Below are 20,191 nucleotides of genomic sequence, written 5' to 3'. Positions count from 1 at the left end.
GAGTCAAACAGCTTGTGGGGAGGGCTGTTTGGGTGCTGTAATAGTCCCGATGTCCTTGAATTGGGCCCTGTGCCTCACCCTCCTGCCCTTCCCTACCCTGCCAGCCTGGACAATGAATGGGCCATTGGGGTCCAGCCCTATGGATCTCTTACTGGTGACTGGAGGTTTCAACCAACTTCCTCCACTTGCCCGGCTGGGGTCCCGGGCCACCCTTCTGACCTCTTGACCGACCACCCAGAGGGCTGCTGGTTCAAAACTGTCATGTGCTCAGCGGGATGGTGGGTTATTTTGACTGCCAGTTGGAACTTCGGATCCCTTAGAAACTTAGGACAGAGATGAGGCCGAGGCTCTGGCACAGGGGCTGGGGGGGGAAGCCCAATGGTGACAGCGCCCCGGCCTCTCCAGAGGAAGGTGTTAGGCATGGGATGAAGGGAAGGGAGAATTTCAGCTCAGTGCAGCTGAAGGCAGAGGTACGGCCAGGATACCTCTTGGGATGGAGGTGTCGGGGGACACTTCGAGAATGGCCTCCTCTTCTGTGGAGCTCCTCAGCCCCACCAGCCTTCCAGGATGGAAGAATGGATCAGCTGGTCCCTTTCTGCTGGGGGCTCCAATGGGGCCACCAGTGAGCTCTCAAGGGTCAAGAGGTCGGGGTGCATGACCTTAGGCAGGTCCCTCACTTGCTCAAGTACCGAGCATTAGCTTCCTCATCTGTGAAATGGGGCCACACCCCAACCAGATCTATTCTCCACTTTTCTCCGCCTATTTTGGGCATTCCCCTCCCCATACCCCCCACCCCGGGCTCCCTGGCCTTCTGACTCCCTTCTGGCTAGGCTTGGCCAAGGGGATGAACTGGCAGGAGCTGAAGGGTGGAGAAGAGATGGGCTTGGGTATTTCTCCCAGTGTTCTGGGCCTGCTTTGGCCTTCCTCTCGGGCAGGGGCTCTGTCCCTCCAGGTCCATGGCTCCTGCCAAGTGGCCCCTCCCCCTTCCAGCTCAGATTTCCTCCCTGCTTCAGCACCTGGGCAGGTAACAGCTCCCCATGGTGGCAGGGTGCTGGGCACTTTGCCATCCTGGTCTGTCCCCCTCCCCTCCTTTCCGTGAGTGGTCTCTGCTTTCCAGTCCCTTCAGTTGAACCCTCCAAGGGAATTCTTTTCTGTCCTGACCCGACCTGCACCACGAGCTAATTCATGTGAACCGCTTGGCACAGTGCCTGTCATGCAATTGAGTTGTACCATTCTTGCCGGGCATTATTTTTATTGCTCTTATTTTTATTGCTATTATGATGAGGTTGAGAACCCCTCCTGCCCTTGGCTCCAACAGTCTTTGCCCTTATGCTCTCCCTGTGAGGATCTCCTGCCCTCCCCCCAGTCTCCTGACGGCTCCCAAGCCTGGGCTCACTCGCAAATGGCCAAGGAGGGGGTCTGAGATAGGAGCTCTGGGGCCCTGAGTCTTTCAGATGAGGGTGAAGGACAATGTGGCCTGTGGGGCCACCACAGAGGGGTCCAGAGACACCCCCCCAGGTCACAAGCCTCCCAAGCCTGGGGATGGAAGAGGGTGGACATCCTGGAGACCTTGCTAAGGCCCTGGCAGTGGTGTCCCCTGTTGGCTCAAGGGCCATGGCTCCCTCCTGAACCTCCCCCCATGAACCAGAAGGTGGTTAGTTCAAGCAGAATGGACTTGAAACTGGTTCTTTCTGGGTCCCCAACACTGTGTGGTGTTTGGGGGCAGGGCTCAGCCTTGGGGTCCTTTAATTGTCTCAATCCATATTATACATTTGTAAGTCAACAGCCAAGAGGCAGGGGAATTCACACTGCAGAGCTGGCCCCACAGCTGCGGCTTTGGGCTCCCCCGTCTCCCTGAGTTGCCCTCCTGAGGGGCTGCCCTTGCCTCTGGGGTCCCCGCTTCTCCCTCTTTGGTCACGGTCAAGGGCTGGCCCAAGTCAGCTGTGGCTTTTGGGACCACTGCTTCTGGAAGACCCCCTCCCCCCCATTTTCCACCCAGCCAGGAGTGACCCAGAGAGAAGCTGGCGGGAAACTTACCCCAAACTCAGTCACGAGGATGTCGGTGATGCTGCCCAGAACAGTCACAAAGTCGAAGATGTTCCAGGCATCGCGGAAATAATTCTAGAATGGGGACCCACAAGACAGGGATGCCAACGCAGGGCTCCACGCCCGGCTGCCGCGGCCGGCCCCGGGGTGCATTAGGGGCTCAGGTGCCGATCATTCCGGGTGCCCACAACACTCACGGTCATTCAAGTAGCAAAACGCTGCTGTGTGTGCTACTGAGTGTCATCTGCTCTGAGTTCCCCTCCCTGGGACCCCATGGCTTTCCCGGCCCCAGAGGGGGCCTCCACAGCCCGATTCAGCTCTGTTGGAGACAGACGGCTACCCCGTGGGCCTGCCTGTCTCTCTGACACATCTGAGGGCTCCCTGACACCCCAGAGGCTTTATGAATGATGTCACTGGGATCCTCACTTAGACCCTTGGAGCAAATTATCAACCATTTTTACGAAGCAGCTGACGCTCAGACAGTGATGTTACTCGCCCATCTGAGGCGTGCAGCATGGATGTAAGAGTCAGAATTTGAACCCAGGCCTGGGTGAGTCCGGAGTTTATGTTCAAGACCCCACTTGTTACAGCACGCTCGCTAAGAGAGTGGATTGTGGGTTCATATCCCTGCTTTGCCACCATCCTGCTGTGTGGCTGTGGGCCTGTGACTTAACCTCTCTGTTCTTCCCCCACCTAATATGAAGAAGGGGGATAGGAACAGGGGCACAAAGGCTTCCCGGGCACTCGCCAGGCTTCACCTCCTGGCCCCCCTTGGGGTTCGATGGGGCCGCGTGTCTAGTTACAGCCAATGGGTTTTGAGCAGAGACGATGTGAGCCACCTCAAGGCCAGCATGGGACTCACCAGAACTCCTTTAACCCTGGGCTTGGTGACCATCGATGTTCCAGGTGGCGGCTGCTCTGTGGGCCTGGGTCCCTGTGTGACTACCAGGCAAAGAGGCCCCCGCCCCCCACCGAATGTCAACAAAAGCTTTGTTGACCTAGGTGACTGAGATGTGGGGGTTGTTTGTGACCGTACCTAAACCCGATCTTCCCTGACTGGCACGCCCCTGGGCTGGCTGGCTCGATCGGGGCACACAGGCACAGCACACTGCTGTGAAAATCCTGAAGCGTTCCGCACGGTTTGAGCTCACACTGAGCAGCGCCTCGGTCTGAATCCAAGGGTCTGGCTCCAAGAGAGAGCCCGCCCTCAAGGCTCAGTGCCACCCACACCAAACGCAGGCCTTCTCGGCATCCTCACAAAGCAGAGGCCAGGATGGGGCTCGGGTCCCATTCTGAGGGGTCAGTTCCTCCCCTGAGCATCTGACCCTGTGGCAGCCCCCCTGCCTCACAGAGAAGAACCCAGGCTGTGGAGCCGTGCTTTCCAGGATCAAATTCTTTCAGCATGTGTGAGTTAAATGTCCTCGGAGTTGGACTGGTTGGGCCTTAGAGCCCTCTTCTGGAAGACAGGGGTATAACAGCAATCAGATCGTGAACGTGAATCTAGGCGAGGAGTTCGGTTATACAGTAGGCGCTCAATGAAGGGATTACTATTCTACACTCAGCTAAAAGGAATCTGTGTCCCACTGGCACTTTCGGTATTTTAGCAGATGCTGCTGGGCGCTGTCCAGACCCCCTCAGATTTCGACTACACACCTTCAGTTACTCTGCCCAGGGGCGCCCTCTGGTGGCAGATTTGCTGGGGGAATTCACAGCTCCCCTGGGAGCAGCCCTTAACTCTGACTGATGGGCCCTGGAGGATAAATACCCCAGCTCTCTCCTCTCCTCAAGTGGAAGGACTCTGGACTCATGTGCTCTCTGCTCCCTCCTGTTGACCCTCCATGGAACTGTGCCCCATAACACACCCCATACTGGCCGCCTTCTGGCTCTGGCCTCACCCCCCCTCCCCCACACCGAGCTTCCTGCGTTTTCAGATAAATTCCTTGCACTCAAGCCTTATCTCAGGCTGTGTTCTGGAGAGTCCCAATGCAGGCAACTTTCTAGGTGTCTGGCCATAAGCCTCCAGCCCCTGGATTAGAAAGCTCCCCTCATCACCTAAATTGCATGTGGTGACCTTGGGGCTTCATCTAAACTGGAGAGGGAGGCTCTAGGCAGGGCCCTGGGGGATGGTCAGGGGTGGGAGAGTTCGAGGCCAGCCCTCAGGCAGAACCACGCTATTACCAGCAGACTGACTGGGGATTTAACACAGCAGCTGTGTTGGGCAGGTCCCGTGCCAGAGTCTACTCTCCCCTCAGCCCCGGAGCTGGCTGTATGGTCCTCCTATCTTGTAGATGTGGAAACGGCAGAAAAAAGCCAAGTGCCTTGCTTGAGGCCACGCAGCTAGAAAGGCGCTGAGGCAGGATTCGCCGGGGACTGATCCCCACTCCCCATATGTGTTCTGCCACCATCCGGGTGGCACCACCAGGACCGAAATGCTGAGTTGGTGACACAGCTCTGGATGCAGGGCGCCCCCCCCACCCCCGCCTGCCTGATGTTCAGCGCCGGCCCTGACGGCCCAGGCTGTCCCTTGGACTCTCCTGGGGTATTCATTAAAAATACAGACTCAGGGGCCCCTACCCGACTAAGTGAATCTGAACTTCTGGGCTTGGCTCTGGGGCATCACTCAGTTCTAAGAAATCTCCCCAAGCGCTCCTGATGGGTAACAGGGTTGGGAGCCACTGCCTTGGAGGAGAAAGGTGGGGTGAGGAGCCTTCCTATGGCCCCTCCTGGCATCGACGGGGCCCTCCATGTCAGGCTTCACCCTCACTTCGTCCAGACGCACTTGACCTGTGCTGGAGTCCGCACGGGCCCTTCTGAGGAAGAGGCAGAGGACAGGCCCTTGCGATGGAGAGAGGTGAGGTGACACAGCCGGGGTGTGATTTGAACCAAGGGCTCTCTGGCGCCAGTGCTGACACCCTTTGCCACCTCGGGAAGCCAAGGTGAGAAGCCAGCCTCCACCCCACTGTGAGCCTGGCTGAGGCCACGGACTGTAGGCCATCTCCTCAGAGAGGTGGACTCAGGGGGTGGTCAGCAGGGAAGCCATCTTGTGTCAAGCCTGAGCTTGGCCACTCCCTGGGGATCTTCTCGGAATCACCCCAACACACGACCCCACCAGTTCGAGCCTTCTTCACTTTTTTTTTTTTTCCTGGCTGTGAACCTCCTTGGCCACCTGGGAAGACCTTCTTAGAGGAAGCTTTGTAAATGCATAAAATAAAATACCCAGGATTGCAAGGGCCCCTGTTATCTTAAAATATGCTTATCACAATATTTTTTCCAATGATCTAATGATTAATACACTTCTTCATTAACACGCTAAATAATTCCTCGCTGTTGGTTTGAGAGTCACCAGCATTTGAAGCAAGGATGAACACAAACGGAACTGGGAGGTGCCTGAGATCTCTCTCACGCACCAGGAAAATATCTGATTTTTATCGGCGACCCAGGCTGTACTGGTAACACTGCAGGGGGCTGTTTGCCTTCAAGATGGGAGGAGATGTGAAAGTCTGGTTAGCGGCTTGTGAAAAATAAAGATGTGGTGTTTTTTTTTCACATCTAATTTCACAGACACTCCCCCACCCCCACCCTGGCCGCATCCACAGATCCCTTCAGGGATCAATGGGCCTCCGGTTAAGAATGCTTGTATTAGTGGGAGATGAAGGCAAGCTAGTGGGTCCTGGACTGCATTTAAAAAGAAAGGCAAGGCCATCAGTAGAACACACGGCTTCAGAGCAAGGACACACGACAAGGGAAGACACAGATCTGGGAACAATACATCTCAGCTGTGTCTGCAGGTCTGCGTGCTGCCTCCATTGCAAAATGTATGTCTTACTATAGACTGCGGTTAGAATTGCCGTGGACTTGGCCTGTCTGGATCTCAGTTTCCTAACAGTGGATGGGAATTACTCCCACCCTTTGGGTCACTTTGAGGAATGGCTGCACCAGGACACGCATGGGACACAGTAACCTTCAACAGGTGTTGGGTCTCGTTGGTGTTACTTGGCAAGCGCGTGAACGCCTACTAGGGTCCGTGGGCACTGGAGGGATGCTCAGCTGCTGGGGTTGGGGGTCTTGGGGCCGGGGGGGAGACCAGCGCCCAGCACCCAGTGCCCCTCCGGGTTCCCCCGCCCCCCAACCCGCAGCTCTAGTCCCAAGGCCGTACTTACCAGAATCCCAAAAGCCATGACTTTCAGCAGACATTCCAGAGAGAAGAGGGAGGTGAAGACGATGTTGAATACTCTCAGAGCGTTTTCATAAGCCACCGAGGCCCCGTAGAACTGGAGTAGGGAGGAGGAAGGACAGTGGGGTCAGCGGGCAGGGTGAGGACTGGGGAGACGGCTTTGCGACTATCCTGTCCTGGGGGAAGGTGGGACTTGGACACTGGGCTTCCCAACATCCTGTGGAGGGGACCCAAGCAAGCCCTTTGTGGGCGGGACTAATCTTTTCACACCCAAACAAGCGCTTTCTTGAGTCCTGCCTTGGCATCGGGGTCCCAGGCCTGCCTGCCTGACGACGCTCCTGAAGGGATATAGGAGGATGTCTACGGTATCTTCTTTGCGGGATTTTTTTTTTTTTTTCAGATCTCTCCCTCTCTCTCTTTAAATCTTTACTTGTGCCCTCCCATAAGACCACTCCCCAGACTAAGACTTAGAACAAGTCCAGCACCCCCAAAAGTCTCCTTGCACCCTTTTCCAGTCAGCAACCCGTCCCAGAGGTCACTCCTTTTCTGACTCCTAATGAACTCTTCTTGCCAAAACTATTTAATTAGACTCAAGTTTATAACCTTTAGCCCTGAGTACCAGGTTACAGGAGACACGGCAGGGGGAAGAAGAGGTTACAGTATGCCATGAGAAAACCAGTGCACCCGGAAGCGGGACCACCTGGTTTCTTCAAAAAGTCAACAGTATGGGGGGAAAAAGGTAATGGGGAAGACAGAGACTTAAAAGATAAACACCAGAGACCATGTGTAGCCATTTGGATCTTGGCTCAAAAAACAACTCATGGGGCGCCTGGGTGGCTCAGTTGGTTAGGGGTCTGACTCTTGATTTTGGCTCAGGTCATGATCTCAGGGTCAGGAGATCGAGCACCGTGTCGGGCTCTGCGCTCAGCAGGGATTCTCTCTCTGCCTCCTCCTCTGCCCTTCCCCACTTCTAAAAAACAAAAAAACCTCCAACTCACGCTGTAAAAGACATTTTGGGGACAATTCAATATGAATCTTAGAGAATTATCACTCATCCAGTCGAGCATAATATGTAGGAAGGGGCGCCTGGGTGCCTCAGTCTGTGAAGCGTTTGCCTTTGGCTCGGGTCATGATCCCAGGATCTTGGGATCAAGCCCTGCTTCGGGCTCCCAGCTCAGCAGAGAGTCTGCTTCTCCCACTCCCCCTGCCCCTGCTTCTGCTCCCTCTCTCTAATAAATAAAAAAATAAAAAATAAAAAAAAGAATATGTAGGAAAATTTATTATTTCTTAGAAATACACACTGAAGGATTTAAGGGCAAAATACGGTGATGTCTATAATTTAAAATAATTAAAAAAAAAAAAAAACAGATGAAGGGTCCGGAATGGGTAAATCCATAGAAACAGAATGCAGATTGGTGGTTGCCAGGGGTTGGGGGGGGACGGGGCAGGGCGATGACCGCTCATGCCCCTTTTGGGGCAATGAAAATGTTCTGGAAGTGGGGAGAGCTGGTTGCACAACATGGTGAAGGTACTAAATCGCCCCTGAACCGCACACTTTGAAACTGTTAATTTTATGTTATGCGAATTTCAAATTAAGAAAAAGGGGGGAACAGAGTAGATGAGGCAAACCTAGTCCGTGCCCACAACGGGCACTTCTGGGTGCTGGAGACCCGGTATTCACGAGGCTGGGGTCCAGGGAACTGCAGCCCCGGCATCCGGGGGATGCTGCTTGGAATGTCAGGGTCCCAGCCCCACCCCGGAATCTGCATGTTAAGGTCCCCAGATGATCCGAGAACACACGGCTGTCTGGGAAGCGCTGTGCTCTACCATTCCTTTCTGTTTGAAACTGCTCATGATTCTAACAATGAAAAGATAAAAGAACTTGCTTATGGAGAAGCGTTTCAAGCAAAAATAGGCACTGCTTTTTTGCCAATTCAAAAATTGGCAGCTTCAATATCGGGTGTTTTTTGAAGTGTCGAGAAATGTGCTCATGTCTTTGCCTGAACGTCCTCATTCAATCCTTGTCCCCGCCTGGGGATGGGAGGGACATGCTCTTATGATCGTCCCCATTTCATTGACAGGGAAACTGAGGCCCAAGAGTTGCTGGTCCCTTGCGCAAAGTTAAATGCTGAGATAAACAGCACAGCTGGGCTTACATCCCACCCTTTGGTCTCCAAACCACAGGGTGAAAGGTTCTGACTTTACACCCCGAAGAGGCTCCGGGGCCCCAGGCGTTGCAAGATCCCCGCCTGCCCCTCCTTCCTCAGTTCAACCGCCGAACATTTATCGAGGGCCTCCAGTGCCCTCAGACCCAGGGATTCGCTGAACCCCAGGAATTCGGGGGTGACTGCGACTTGCCTGGGCTTTAGGAGCTCACAGGCTGGTGGGGGAGAACGCCGGGCAACCCGGCGCTGATATTATGACATATGGGATCACCGATGGTGCTTGCAAAGACAGGTGCCTCGTGCGGTCATGGGAGGTCAGGAAAGGCTTCCTGGAGATGCAGCTGGAAGGAGTTGGCCAGGCCGAGGGGCGGGAACCGTGTGTCAGGCAGAGGGAACAGCTGGAGCAGAGGCTCGGTGGCAGTGACGGAGTGTGGTCTGCCTGGAGAAACCTGCGGCGCATGGCTCCATTTGGCCAGAGGAGGGCGCGCGTGGGGGTTAAGCAGTGCTGGGGGCTCACCTTCATCATGAGCACGATGGTGTTGAGCGCGATCATGGCCATGATGGTGTACTCGAAGGGCGGAGACACCACGAACTGCCACATGCGGTACTGGAAGCTCTGCTTGTTCTGGGGCATGTGTCGGGTCAGCGGCTTGGCACTGATGGCGAAGTCGATGCAGGCTCTCTGCGGGAGAGAGGCCGGCGGTGTGAGGGCCGGGGGCAGGAGAGAGGCGGCTGGACCCTGAGCACCCCCCATCTCACTGGCCACGGCTCTCTGGCACATCTGCTCAAGCCTGTCCCCACTCGGGATTCCTCACTCCCGGAAGCCCTTCACCACGAAGACTTTCTTCTGCCAACAGCTCTGGCTCCTTGAGACGTCATCGTCTGCCAGATCTTGTGCTAGCACGTTCCTCATGACCTCCCTGAATCCCCTCAGCAAACGTAGGAGGTGGGTACTATCAATAACCCTACTTTGCAGGGGAGGAAAACAGAAGCTCAGAGAGGTTAAGCCACTTGCCTGACGTGGCACAGCTGCCGAGGGGGCCAAACCTGCACTTGAACCAAATTCTGACTTGAAGGCTAACCATTCTTTCCTATGAATCCTTTGCTTCTTTTCCTCTCTCTCTTTGAGGGAGGGAGGGAGGAATAATGGCTACTTAGTCTTAGGGGCCAACAGAGCAGAGGAAGGATGAATTCTAGCTCCTCCACCTAGCTTGGACGATTCTAGAAGGGCAAAGAGCCATGTCTGTACTCTCTGGAGGACTGGATTTTCATTCATAAATATTCACCACCCTGCCCTCGGGGAGATCACCCTGACTGACATGAGACATTGCTGCTCTGTCTAATGAGAGGCAGGCAGGAGGGACACGTGTCACTTCTGGGCACAGACCACAAGAACTGGACTGGGGTTTGCCATTCTCTCTTCTTGATCCGAAGTGTCTCAGAGAGGAACCAGAATAAAGATGACGTGGACTGGAGCCCCCTGGACAGAGCTGAGCTGAAATCAGTCAATCCCTGTGCAGGTATCTGGCCCTGAGATGCTGGGGCTGCCTGTTACTGCGGCATAACCTGGTCCAAACTGACCGACGCAGACATCTTCTGTCGGTGCGCTCGCCTCTGGGAACCCCACAAAGGGCTGCCCTGCAGACTGAATTCTGCCTGCACAAGGCTGCTGTGCCCTCCCCAGATGCCCCCAAAAGCTGTCTCCTGGGTGTGTGCGCGTGCGTGCACGTGTGTGTTGTGGGGGTGTCATCAATGTTTCAATGAGGGACAAGGCCGGGGAGGTGGCACCTCGTTTTTCTCCAGGCTGTATTCCTCCATCATCTTGTCCCCCTGCTCCTGGAAGGTGATGATGATTAAGGCCACGAAGATATTGACGAAGAAGAAGGGGAACACCACGAAGTAGACGACGTAGAAAATGGACATCTCCATGCGGTACCCGGGGCTGGGGCCCTGGTTCTCAAAGGTGGCGTCCACGGAGTGCTTGAGGACCCTGTGAGGGGCGGGGCGGGGAGCGGGGGAAAGTGGGGCAGGCAGCAGGAATGGAGGGAAATATTAAGAGAAAACAGCAAAGAAATGAAAGTGGTCGCTGTTTTCTGACTCTAATTGCTGTGGTTACTTCCCGGAGCCAGAAGCCTTCCCACCGCCTTTGTCTGTGGGCAGCGTGGACCACAGTTATCTCTACCACTGCGCGTTGAGGGTTCTTAAGTGCTGGGCGTGATTTTATTTATTTTCTCAGCCACCCTCTCGGGGACGTTATCACTGGCCCCCGTTTACGCACGAGGAAATTGAGGTTTAGCCATTTAAAGTGACTTCCTGAACTTCACCCACTAAGGCCTGGCCAAGCTGGGATGGGAAACCAGGTTGGTGGTGATGGATGGGAGGGTGTATGGGGTCATGGAGGCAGATAGAAGCATGTGGGGGGCCATTTAAGCACAGCGGGTGGTGGGAGCTGAGAAGGGGTGGTGGGGATGAACATGGCAGTATGTAGGTGCATAGCTGCTCTGAACAGTTGTACAGATTGTGCACTGCTCAAGGGTTCTGTGTCTAAAGGGTGCCATTCATACTGTAGACGTGATAGATTTGTGTATTTATGATGACAACTTTTGGGCGGGTGGCCATGAAGTACCTTATTTGAATAAAATCATTAAGTATATTACAGTGATTTTCTGACAGATGGAAGTGAAGTCCATCGAGGAAGGGCTGTCTAAAAAATTTGCTCAAAGGTGCCGTGGGCTAGCACTGGCCTCACGTGAGTGGGCGTGGGTACTGAGTGTGCATGTGGGTGGGTGGAAAGGCACACGAGGGTTGGTGTGCTTCCTGAGAGTGGGAGGGAGGGAGGCGAGGATGCCGGGGGCACACCCTGGAATCAGCTTGCATTTCTGAGACCTCTAGGAGGAGGACTGGGACCAGGGTGAGGAGAGTGAGGCACTTGCCTTGGACACAAATTAAGGAGGTGCCAAACCTCTCTGTTGTCAAGAGAAATAGTATTTTACTGCAATATTTAAATAATCACAACAAATGCCAAAAAAACCCATGATGAAAAAAAAATCAACATTTTAAGTAAAGACGGGTCTGGCCCTGGACTCGTGCACAATTCAGCCTCACCCCAGCCCTCGCCCTATTCTGGGCAACGAATGGTCCTGTGGTCAAAGGGACTTGGGAAATGCCACATCCATGCACCCTGGTCTTGGAGATCTGCGCTCACCGGCGCAGAAAGGGTTAAGAGGATGTGACTGCCTGGGTCTGGGGAGCTTTTCTGCAAATTAGAAGCGCTGCCCTTCTGACACTCAGGGTCTGGCAGACGGAGCCCGATAAGGGCTGGGTTTCTGTCCCTGCAGGCCCAGGCGCACAGACAGGCTGCTGCCCGGTGATGGCCCCTCGTGCGCCCAGCGGGGTTTCCACCTTGGGAAGCCAGGAGCCAGCCTCCCCTTAGCCAGGCCTTTCTCAGCACTGGGCTCTCAGACCCTTTCCCACCCTGCTCCCCGGGGTCCCCCTGACTCCTCTGTGGGGCTCTGTGGCGGGCCACTTACTGTGGCCAGCCTTCTCCCGTGGACACGGTGAAGAGGGTCAGCAGGGCCCACAGCACGTTGTCATAATGGAACTCGTATTTCTTCCACTGTCTGTCCCGGGCCTTCACCTCGTTCTTCTCGTACAGCAGGTACTTGCCGCTGCCACAGAAAATGGGGGCCATTAGTAAACAGAAGAAGGGGACACGCATCTTCGGCAGGCGGAGACAGGAGGAAGAGGGAGGGGCCCACCAGCCCCCACGGCATCCCTGAGCCCAGGAAGCGGCGGCCCCTCTGTGTCTCCCTGACATATGTGCGCATTCGCTTGGAGACAAATCCTCAGATGACGCCTGACTCGGGGCCAACAGCCGACTCAGGACCAAGCACTCTCTTGCAACAAGAAAACTTCTAGTCCTGCGAGAAGGGTGGGAGCCTCAGGCTTGAGGGGCTTGAGAGCAGGGAGAGAGACAGGCACATCTCTGGGTTCATCAGGCCGGAGGGGGAGGCTGCTGTTCCTTTTCAGGGCAGGACACAAGGCTTAGCCCCAGACACACATGGCCAAGTGTCTGGGGTCCTTCCAGTGTCAGGACACAGCCACCAAAGTAGCAGGCCGCCATTTCCTGCATATTAACGCTTTACACCAGCGCCAGTGTTTAGGGGACGCTAGTTAAGGGCTTAGCAAGTTCTATCACCGGGATGACCCGAAGAGGGGGCAACTGCAGGCCCACAACCTCTCATCCACGACTCCAAAATCTAGACAGTTCCGAAAACCAAACATTTTTCTCTTAAGTCAGGGGACGGCAAGTTATGACCCACAGACCAAATGTGCCCCAGCTTCTGTGTGGCCCACAAACCAAGAACGGTGGTCTGCATTTTTAAGTGGTTGAAAACAAATCAAAAGAACACATTTGTGACAAATTAAATTTATCCGACGTTCACATTTTCGTTTCTAGAAATGAGAACACAGACTCGCCCATTCGTCTCCGAGTTGTCCGGCTGTCCTGTGTTAGCCCGCAGCAGACAGGAGCTGCCCCAGAGGTTGCAGGCCCCACGGAGGTCAAAGTAGGTAGGATCTGGCCCTTGGCAGGCCAAGTTCGTCCATCTCTGATCTAATGAGTCTGGCAACGAAGCCTGACCTGACTGGACAGGAGGCTCTTCACACTGGACGTTTGTCCCATTTGGTGCAAATACTTGCCTGTTTCCCAACAACAACCAAAAAAACCCAATCCAAAACCCCAAAACGGTTTGATTACAGGGATGCCTTAGCCCCAGCTGAGGGGGACTGACGTCTTAGGCGGAACACGTGCTATACAATCTTCCTAAAATCCCCAAATATTCTGACTCTTGGAAACACATTCCCAATAAGTGGGCGCGTATGAATAACCCCCACTTGACAAAGGTGGGGACGGAAGCCACGCGCGGCAACTCCAACACCGAACCTTTCCTTCCGACTCCGGCCCAAGCTGCTTGCGCTTGGGTCATGCCCAGGACCCGACGCTCCCGTTTGCAAGCCCAGGGGCGCTTCTGCCGCCCCCGCCCCCCGCCGCCAGCCCCCACGGGGACATCGACGAGAGCAGAGACCCACCGGCAGTCTTTCTCGAACTCCTTGGACTCGTCGGTGCAGTGGAAGAACTTCCCCTTGAAGAGCTGCACGGCCACCACGGCGAAAATGAACATGAACAGCATGTAGACGATGAGGATGTTGAAGACGTTCTTGAGCGAGTTCACCACACAGTCGAACACGGCCTGGGGGGGCGCGGAGTTGAGAGAGGGCACGAGGGGCTGGGGCCGCCCGGCCTCTGCCTCCAGCAGCGCGGCACCGACGTGCTGCCGATTTGCCACTTGTCTCACAGACAAGGCCTTTCCCGTTGATTCTGTGTCCCTGCCTCCCGCCCCCCGCCCCTGCCCTCGCCCTGCCCCTTCCCCTCCATCTGGAGTTGTGCTTTCCCTCCCTTCTGCCCACTGAGCAGTAGGGGGCGCTCTGGCTTGGAGAGACGATGGCACGGACCCAGGAGATTCCGTCCTGGGTCAGATGGATTCTTTCCTCCAACTCCCAAAGGCGGCAGGGGTCCCGCCGGCAACGTCCCCCGCCCCGTCCTGCTTCTAACCACGGTGGGTCCTAACCACAAGTGGGTAAGGGTCCTCGAACCTACTGTAATGACAGGCCAGCTCTGCCAGCTTTCCCCGGGCGGGGGGTGGGGGAGTGCACAGCTTTCCCGGGGGCTCGGGAACGGGGCTGCCACCCAGAAATGGGTGAGGAACCGCAGCACTGAATACGGCTGGACTTCCACGGATTTCAACGCAAGCAAGCTTGCTCTCATGTCCAATGGGCAGCCACATATGGCGAGCGAGGGTGCCAAAGTCACGGGGGAGGGGCACGCCCAGGTGACAAGAGGACTTTCCTTTAGGTCCTGCAGGAGCCCGACACTAAGTACTGCTGAATCGCGCGGTCACAAAGTTATTCACTTTCCACTTTTCCCTTCAATCCTTTTGAGTGAAGGAGCAAGTCTTGCTTTCTTGCCACGTTGTTAACACCAAAATCCTGATACTTTTCCTTTTCAACCCAGGAAGAGCGAGCACCCATGTCCAAAGCCTTTTCCAGGCAACCTTTTTGGCTAGATTTTACTAATGGTATCTTATTTTGGGGAGAATGTATTTAGTTTTACCTTCTATTAACATTGGGTTCTGGTTTTCCAGCTTGAGAACCTTGGCATAGAATTTCCTTTTAAAATACGTTCGTTTAAAAAGAAAAAATGAACTTGTGGGACTTCAACAAAATAAAAAATTTCTGCACAGCAAAGGAAGCAGTCATTAAAACAAAGAGGCAGCCCACAGAATGGGAGAAGATATTTGCAAATGAAACTACAGATAAAAGGCTGGTATCCAAGATCTATAAAGAACTTCTCAAATTCAACACCCAAAAAACAAATAATCAAGTCAAAAAATGGGCAGTAGACATGAACAGACACATCTACAATGAAGACATACAAATGGCTAACAGACACATGAAAAAATGTTCGAAATCATTAGCCATCAGGGAAATTCAAATCAAAACCACACTGAGATACCACCTTACGCCAGTTAGAATGGCAAAAATGGACAAGGCAAGAAACAATTGGAGAGGATGTGGAGAAAGGGGATCCCTCCTACATTGCTGGTGGGAATGCAAGTTGGTACAGCCACTCTGGAAAACAGTGTGGAGGTCCCTTAAAAAGTTAAAAATTGAGGTACTATGATCCAGCAATTGCACTCCTGGGTATTTACCCCAAAAATAAAGACATAGTGAAGAGAAGGGCCATATGCACCCCAATGTTCATAGCGGCATTGCCCACAATAGCTAAATAGTGGAAGGAGCCGAGATGCCCTTCAACAGACGAATGGATAAAGAAGTTGTGGTCCATACATACAATGGAATATTACTCAGCTATCAGAAAGAACGAGTTCTCAACATTTGCTGCAACATGGACGGGACTGGAGGAGATAATGCTGAGTGAAATAAGTCAAGCAGAGAAAGACAATTATCATATGGTTTCACTCATTTGTGGAACATAAGAACGAGGAAGATCGGTAGGAGAAGGAAGGGAAGAATGAAGGAGGAGTAAACAGAAGGCGGAATGAACCACGAGAGACTATGGACTCTGGGAAACAAACTGAGGGTTTTGGGGGGGGTTGGGAGATGGGCTAGCCTGGTGATGGGTATTAAGGAGGGCACGTATTGCATGGAGCACTGGGTGTTATATGCAAATAATGAATCATGGAACACTACATCGAAAACTAATGATGTACTGTATGGTGACTGACATGACATAATAAAAAATAAAAAAATTAAAAAATAAAATACGTTCGTTTAAATAAATTTTAAAAAGCGATGACTTTAACATTAACTAGGAGATAATACAGGTGGCCCTAAGGTGGAAATCAGTGAAAAAGGTGTGTTTGAGTGACTAGGTTGCATTTCCTTTTCTGTTCTCCTGTTTCTCCTGAATGACAAGCTTTGGGAAATGCTGGTTCACGCTATTTTGGAACAGGAGATAATAGAGCCTAGAACAGGTGGGTGAAGAGTCAAAAGTTATGTGGGAGCAGAAACCTGGTTTCCTGCTTCTCACATTACGGTTGTGCCCTATTTTATCCATATGATGTCCTCCTGTGAATTAGGAAAAGGGATCCCCATTTAAGACGTTTCATTTAATGGAAAACTGTCATAATACAGAGATTTTGTTAGATCAACTCACTTTACTGCCATCTGCTGGAAAGTTGTAATAAATATATCCATATATGACGGATGTGATGTTATCAGCATCCCTTTCAATGTAGTGTCCTTGAGCAGCGTGCAACCTGCCCAACTGTACATGGCAACCCTGATAGGCCTCCCACATGCCCCAATCTCACCTTGAGCTTTGGCAACCGCTTGATGGTTTTAAGAGGTCGTAGCACCCGGAGGACTCGGAGGGATTTAATTGTGTTGATGTCCTTTCCTTTGCTGTTGCCACTGTGGAGGGATGTTAAGGTGCGGAGACGGGAAGAGAGGGAGCAGAAGTCAGTGTGGGTGGTGGGTGGCCCACAACTCTATGTGACCCCACCCTCTCAGGACTAGGAGTCTGGGGTGAGCCTGGCACTTGCTGGGGAAGAGTGGGGAGCACCTCTGCTATGTTTGAGCTGAAGAGGTAGTCAGTAGATGGCCTTCTGTGGTTCTGGTCTCTGGATTCCTTAAGGGCCCTCCACCACTTGGCCAGGCCTGAGCAGCTGGGGGCGAGCTCAGACCCAGCAGAGGGGAGCTGGCTGTCCCCGTATGTTCACTGGAGGTGGTCTTGGTGGGCTCTTAGGAAATGGGATTCCTTGCCCCGCTTCCAACAGGATTCAGGAAATACTTAACGTGGCTCTCCCCCAGAATTCCCTGAGCCCACACAAAAGGAAAGAACCAGGAGATCAGATGCCGATGTCGAACCTCTGCCAGGGTCCCTTAGCCCGTCTTTGCAGAGAGCGGCATAGAAGTTCAGTCCAGGGTCTGCTGGACCCGAGCTTCAGTAGTGCGGCCCCCGCAGATGCCTTGCTACCCTTAGCCAACCATGATTCAGGTCCCCCAAGAGAAGGGCATTGGGTGCAGCCATCAAAGCATGGTGGTTAATAGAACTCACCACCCACCCAGTCACCCAAGCCAGAAACCCAAGTGTCACGTTCAGCTTCTTGTCCTCCACCCCCGATGGGTTACCCCCCCTAACATCTCCATCATCGTCCCCGGCCACCAGCTTACACTGGATTCCCGTTACCCACTTCCCAGCTTCCCTCGACTCCCTCTCTCTCCTTCGATCGTTTTTGCGCACAGTGACCCACGCCAATGACCATGCTGTTCTCCCTCTCAGAATCCTTCTGGATCATCTGAATTCCTAGAAGTGCGAACTTTGGGCACGGCACTCAAGGCTCTTGGAAATCTAGCCCAGCTTACCTTTACCTTTGCATTCCCATTGACTGCAACACACCCCAAACCCCAGCCACACTCTTTTGCCTCCCTCTGCTTTTGCACATACTGTTCCTGCTGCCAGAAATGCCCTTCCTCCACTTCTCCATTCACAGGACCCTGCAGCCCCCAGAGCCAAGTCAGATGCTCCTTTATCTGAAAGCCTGTCCTGATTGCCGCGGGGGGGGGGGGTTGACCAGCCCCTACTGCTGTTCCATAGTCATCTTGGTTTCTGCCTTTGGCTTCAGGCTTTAGACAGAAAACCCCTCAAAGGCTTAAATTGTGATTTCTTCCTTTACGTCTCCATGTTCCCTTTACTCTTGGTTCTTGTCCCAGCCCCCATCATGCCCCTGGCGTGTGGCCTCAGGACACACGTGAATGGATCCAGATCAGAGTTCTCTGAGGCTCTCCCAGGGAACATTTCTAGTTACCTCGTGGGTCATGTGGGGAGCTATCCCAGGGACCCCGACCATGGTGTGTCTGGGTATCGGGGCACAAAAACATTCCTCCTTTAGGTCTCCTTTCTCTCATTTGTCGGGCAATGAAGAGGGGAACCGGACATTACCCTGCAGGGCACAAGCTGTGCTCCGGGATTCAGCTGGAACATATTTTGCCCTTTTTAAAGCCAAAGTCATCATTGTTATCTCAAGGCTGTGCCCCTGAAGCTGGCGACACACATCAAGAGAGTCACTGAGATAATCTGGGGCAGCACAGGGACACGATTAAGTAACTGGACCACACAGGGAAACCAGCTCTTTCTTCTTCAAGCATCTTTCAGGCCTTTTGCTTTGGTAAGAGTGGAAGGTCTCCGAGATGTGCTAGGAGGTCTGTAATGCTTCCCTAGCACTCCTGTCTTTGGAATTCCTAGAACCCAGCTGGAATGTGACAAGCCACAATGCCACTGTTTCGTGCCTGTGGGATTCACCTTTCCAGCCGCGGTTCTGTCTGAGGTTGTCAATACTGGTTGTAAGGGGACGATCTAGTTTCCCGGCAAAAACTGAAGCAAAGTTTAGACTACAAGTTGGTGGAAAAAATGTCAAGTAAGTGGACATCTAGGTTGTATGTGGAACCGGCTACAATCTTGAAGTGCTGAACGGCTGACATTTGGAAACATGCCTCCCACGGGCAAATCCACTCCTCTGAAAAGGACTCCCTACCTCTCCCCCAGGAGGTACTTTGCCCTTGGGCGAGGCTGAGAAACAATCTTGTTTATTGAGGCAGTGAGGAGTGTTCCTGGCAGACTGGGTCCAAGCATGCAGGAGCGGCTTGATCACTCTCACAGAAAACAATCCGACTTTGACCCACTTCGCTGAAAGAGTAGATGCTCCTTGGGAGGCTAATTTCTCCTTTTAGAGCCCAAGTCCTGGCTGTGTAGCTTGTCTGCCCTTCTCCCATCTTGGGGTCTGGACACACTCCTCTGGGAACCACCCCACCACACCCGGCTGCTTTATTGAAATCAGACCCTGGAGAGGCCCTGCTCCCCCATGTCTCTTCTATCCTTTGCCAAGAACTGGACTCTTGGTGGGTCATGGTGGGAGGTGGTGGCCAAGACCCCTCAGGGCTCCTCCTCCCTGGGGCGAGAATGAGGGCGGCTCTGGTCACTGCAAGCAACGGATGGCAGCAAAAACAGAAGGCCATGGAGCCAGGCCCAGAACCAACACAGCTGCACCAGGGCACGGAGAACGAGAGACAAAATGAGAGAGAGAGAGAGAGAGAGAACTTTACCGTGTACTGCTCCTGGTGACGTGGCGTCGGAGGGAGAGACAGATCGTAAGTGGCCTCAGAAGAAAGAACACAGAACACACACGCACACATACACGCACACACACCTGAGCGCCCCCTGCCCTGCCCGGGCACCAGGAGGGGCAGCCTCAGGCTTGCGGCTCTGGCCGACGTCCATCCTTCCATCTGGAAGCCCCCCGTTCGGTCCCCTGCCCTCGGCAGGCTCCCGGCACTGCCCGACAGCACCAAGAAAGCCAAATTTCCAAGTAGCATGACAGCCAGAAAGTCGTCAATGACCACAGGCGAAATCGCCACGGAAGGTCACTGCTCAGAGCCAGAGAAACCCCTCTGCTCCAGAGGTTCTGCGGCTGGAAGGTCTTAGAATGGCTTGGAAGCTGTGAGCTTTGGAGTTGGACCACCAGGGTTTGAATCCCAGCTCCGCCCCTCACTGTAGCCCTCATCTGTAAACCAGACCTCCGACGCTTGATCCGTAGTAGCTATGGCCTTGGCTTTACCCCCTAAGATGTGAAGGAGAGGGGGTCAGCGAAGAGCTCCAATTTGGGGTGTAGGTAGAGCAGCTCTTGGGGGTCTGGCTCAGCCCTCGCACAGCTCGTCTTTGGAATCAGGCTTGGTCTCATGACAACTCTCCAACCATGGCTGGAGGTCAAGGCCAGAGAAACCCGAGGGCCAGGCAGGGACGCTCCGGAACTCCCTACCTGCTGCCTCTTTCGAAGTGAGTGAACTTTCCTTTCTTCCTTCCTTCCCTCCCTCTCTCCCTCCTTCCCTCCCTCACTCCCTTCCTCTCCTTTAATATTTTATTCAAAGTTAGTGATATTTCTAAAACCAGAATGGCTTAAATGTCTACAAATATTCCACTGGATTCCCCTCCCCCCACCTTTTTATTTCATCTTAGTGGTTGGCAAAGCTCAGTGTGTCTAGTTCTCTCATTCATAGAATCACGTAGATTCTCCTCTATGGATTACTGACAGATCTTTCAAGGACAGTGATTTCTGCCTGACCTGCTGACTTTAGCTGTAAGATGTGAGCCTTCTGAATGTCACTACGTTTGCCTGTGGGGAAGGTGGCACCATCATGCCTGTTTTCCAGATGAGGAAGCTGAGGC

The 20,191-nt window shown here is 53.6% G+C and overlaps 1 protein-coding gene across 5 annotated transcripts in view; it reads right to left on the bottom strand.

The window, feature by feature from the left end:
- The window catches only part of CACNA1A (calcium voltage-gated channel subunit alpha1 A), a 212,870-nt gene that overhangs the window by 31,413 nt on the left and 161,266 nt on the right, over positions 1-20,191 (bottom strand). For all 5 annotated transcript variants that reach the window (XM_045811947.2, XM_087867228.1, XM_087867225.1 and 2 more), the window contains 7 exons: positions 16,281-16,380; positions 13,477-13,637; positions 11,916-12,053; positions 10,174-10,375; positions 8,903-9,067; positions 6,207-6,317; positions 2,038-2,121 (listed from right to left, as the gene is read on the bottom strand). In XM_045811947.2, coding sequence (XP_045667903.2) covers positions 2,038-2,121; positions 6,207-6,317; positions 8,903-9,067; positions 10,174-10,375; positions 11,916-12,053; positions 13,477-13,637; positions 16,281-16,380 — 961 coding nt within the window. The remainder of the gene's footprint in view (positions 1-2,037; positions 2,122-6,206; positions 6,318-8,902; positions 9,068-10,173; positions 10,376-11,915; positions 12,054-13,476; positions 13,638-16,280; positions 16,381-20,191) is intronic.

This window comes from Ursus americanus, chromosome 14 (genome assembly GCF_024610735.1).
Source record: "Ursus americanus isolate L20-20 chromosome 14, mUrsAme1.1.p, whole genome shotgun sequence".
Taxonomy (NCBI): domain Eukaryota; kingdom Metazoa; phylum Chordata; class Mammalia; order Carnivora; family Ursidae; genus Ursus; species Ursus americanus.
The sequence above is the reverse complement of the archived record's forward strand: the minus strand, read 5'-3'. Positions and strand labels throughout refer to the sequence as shown.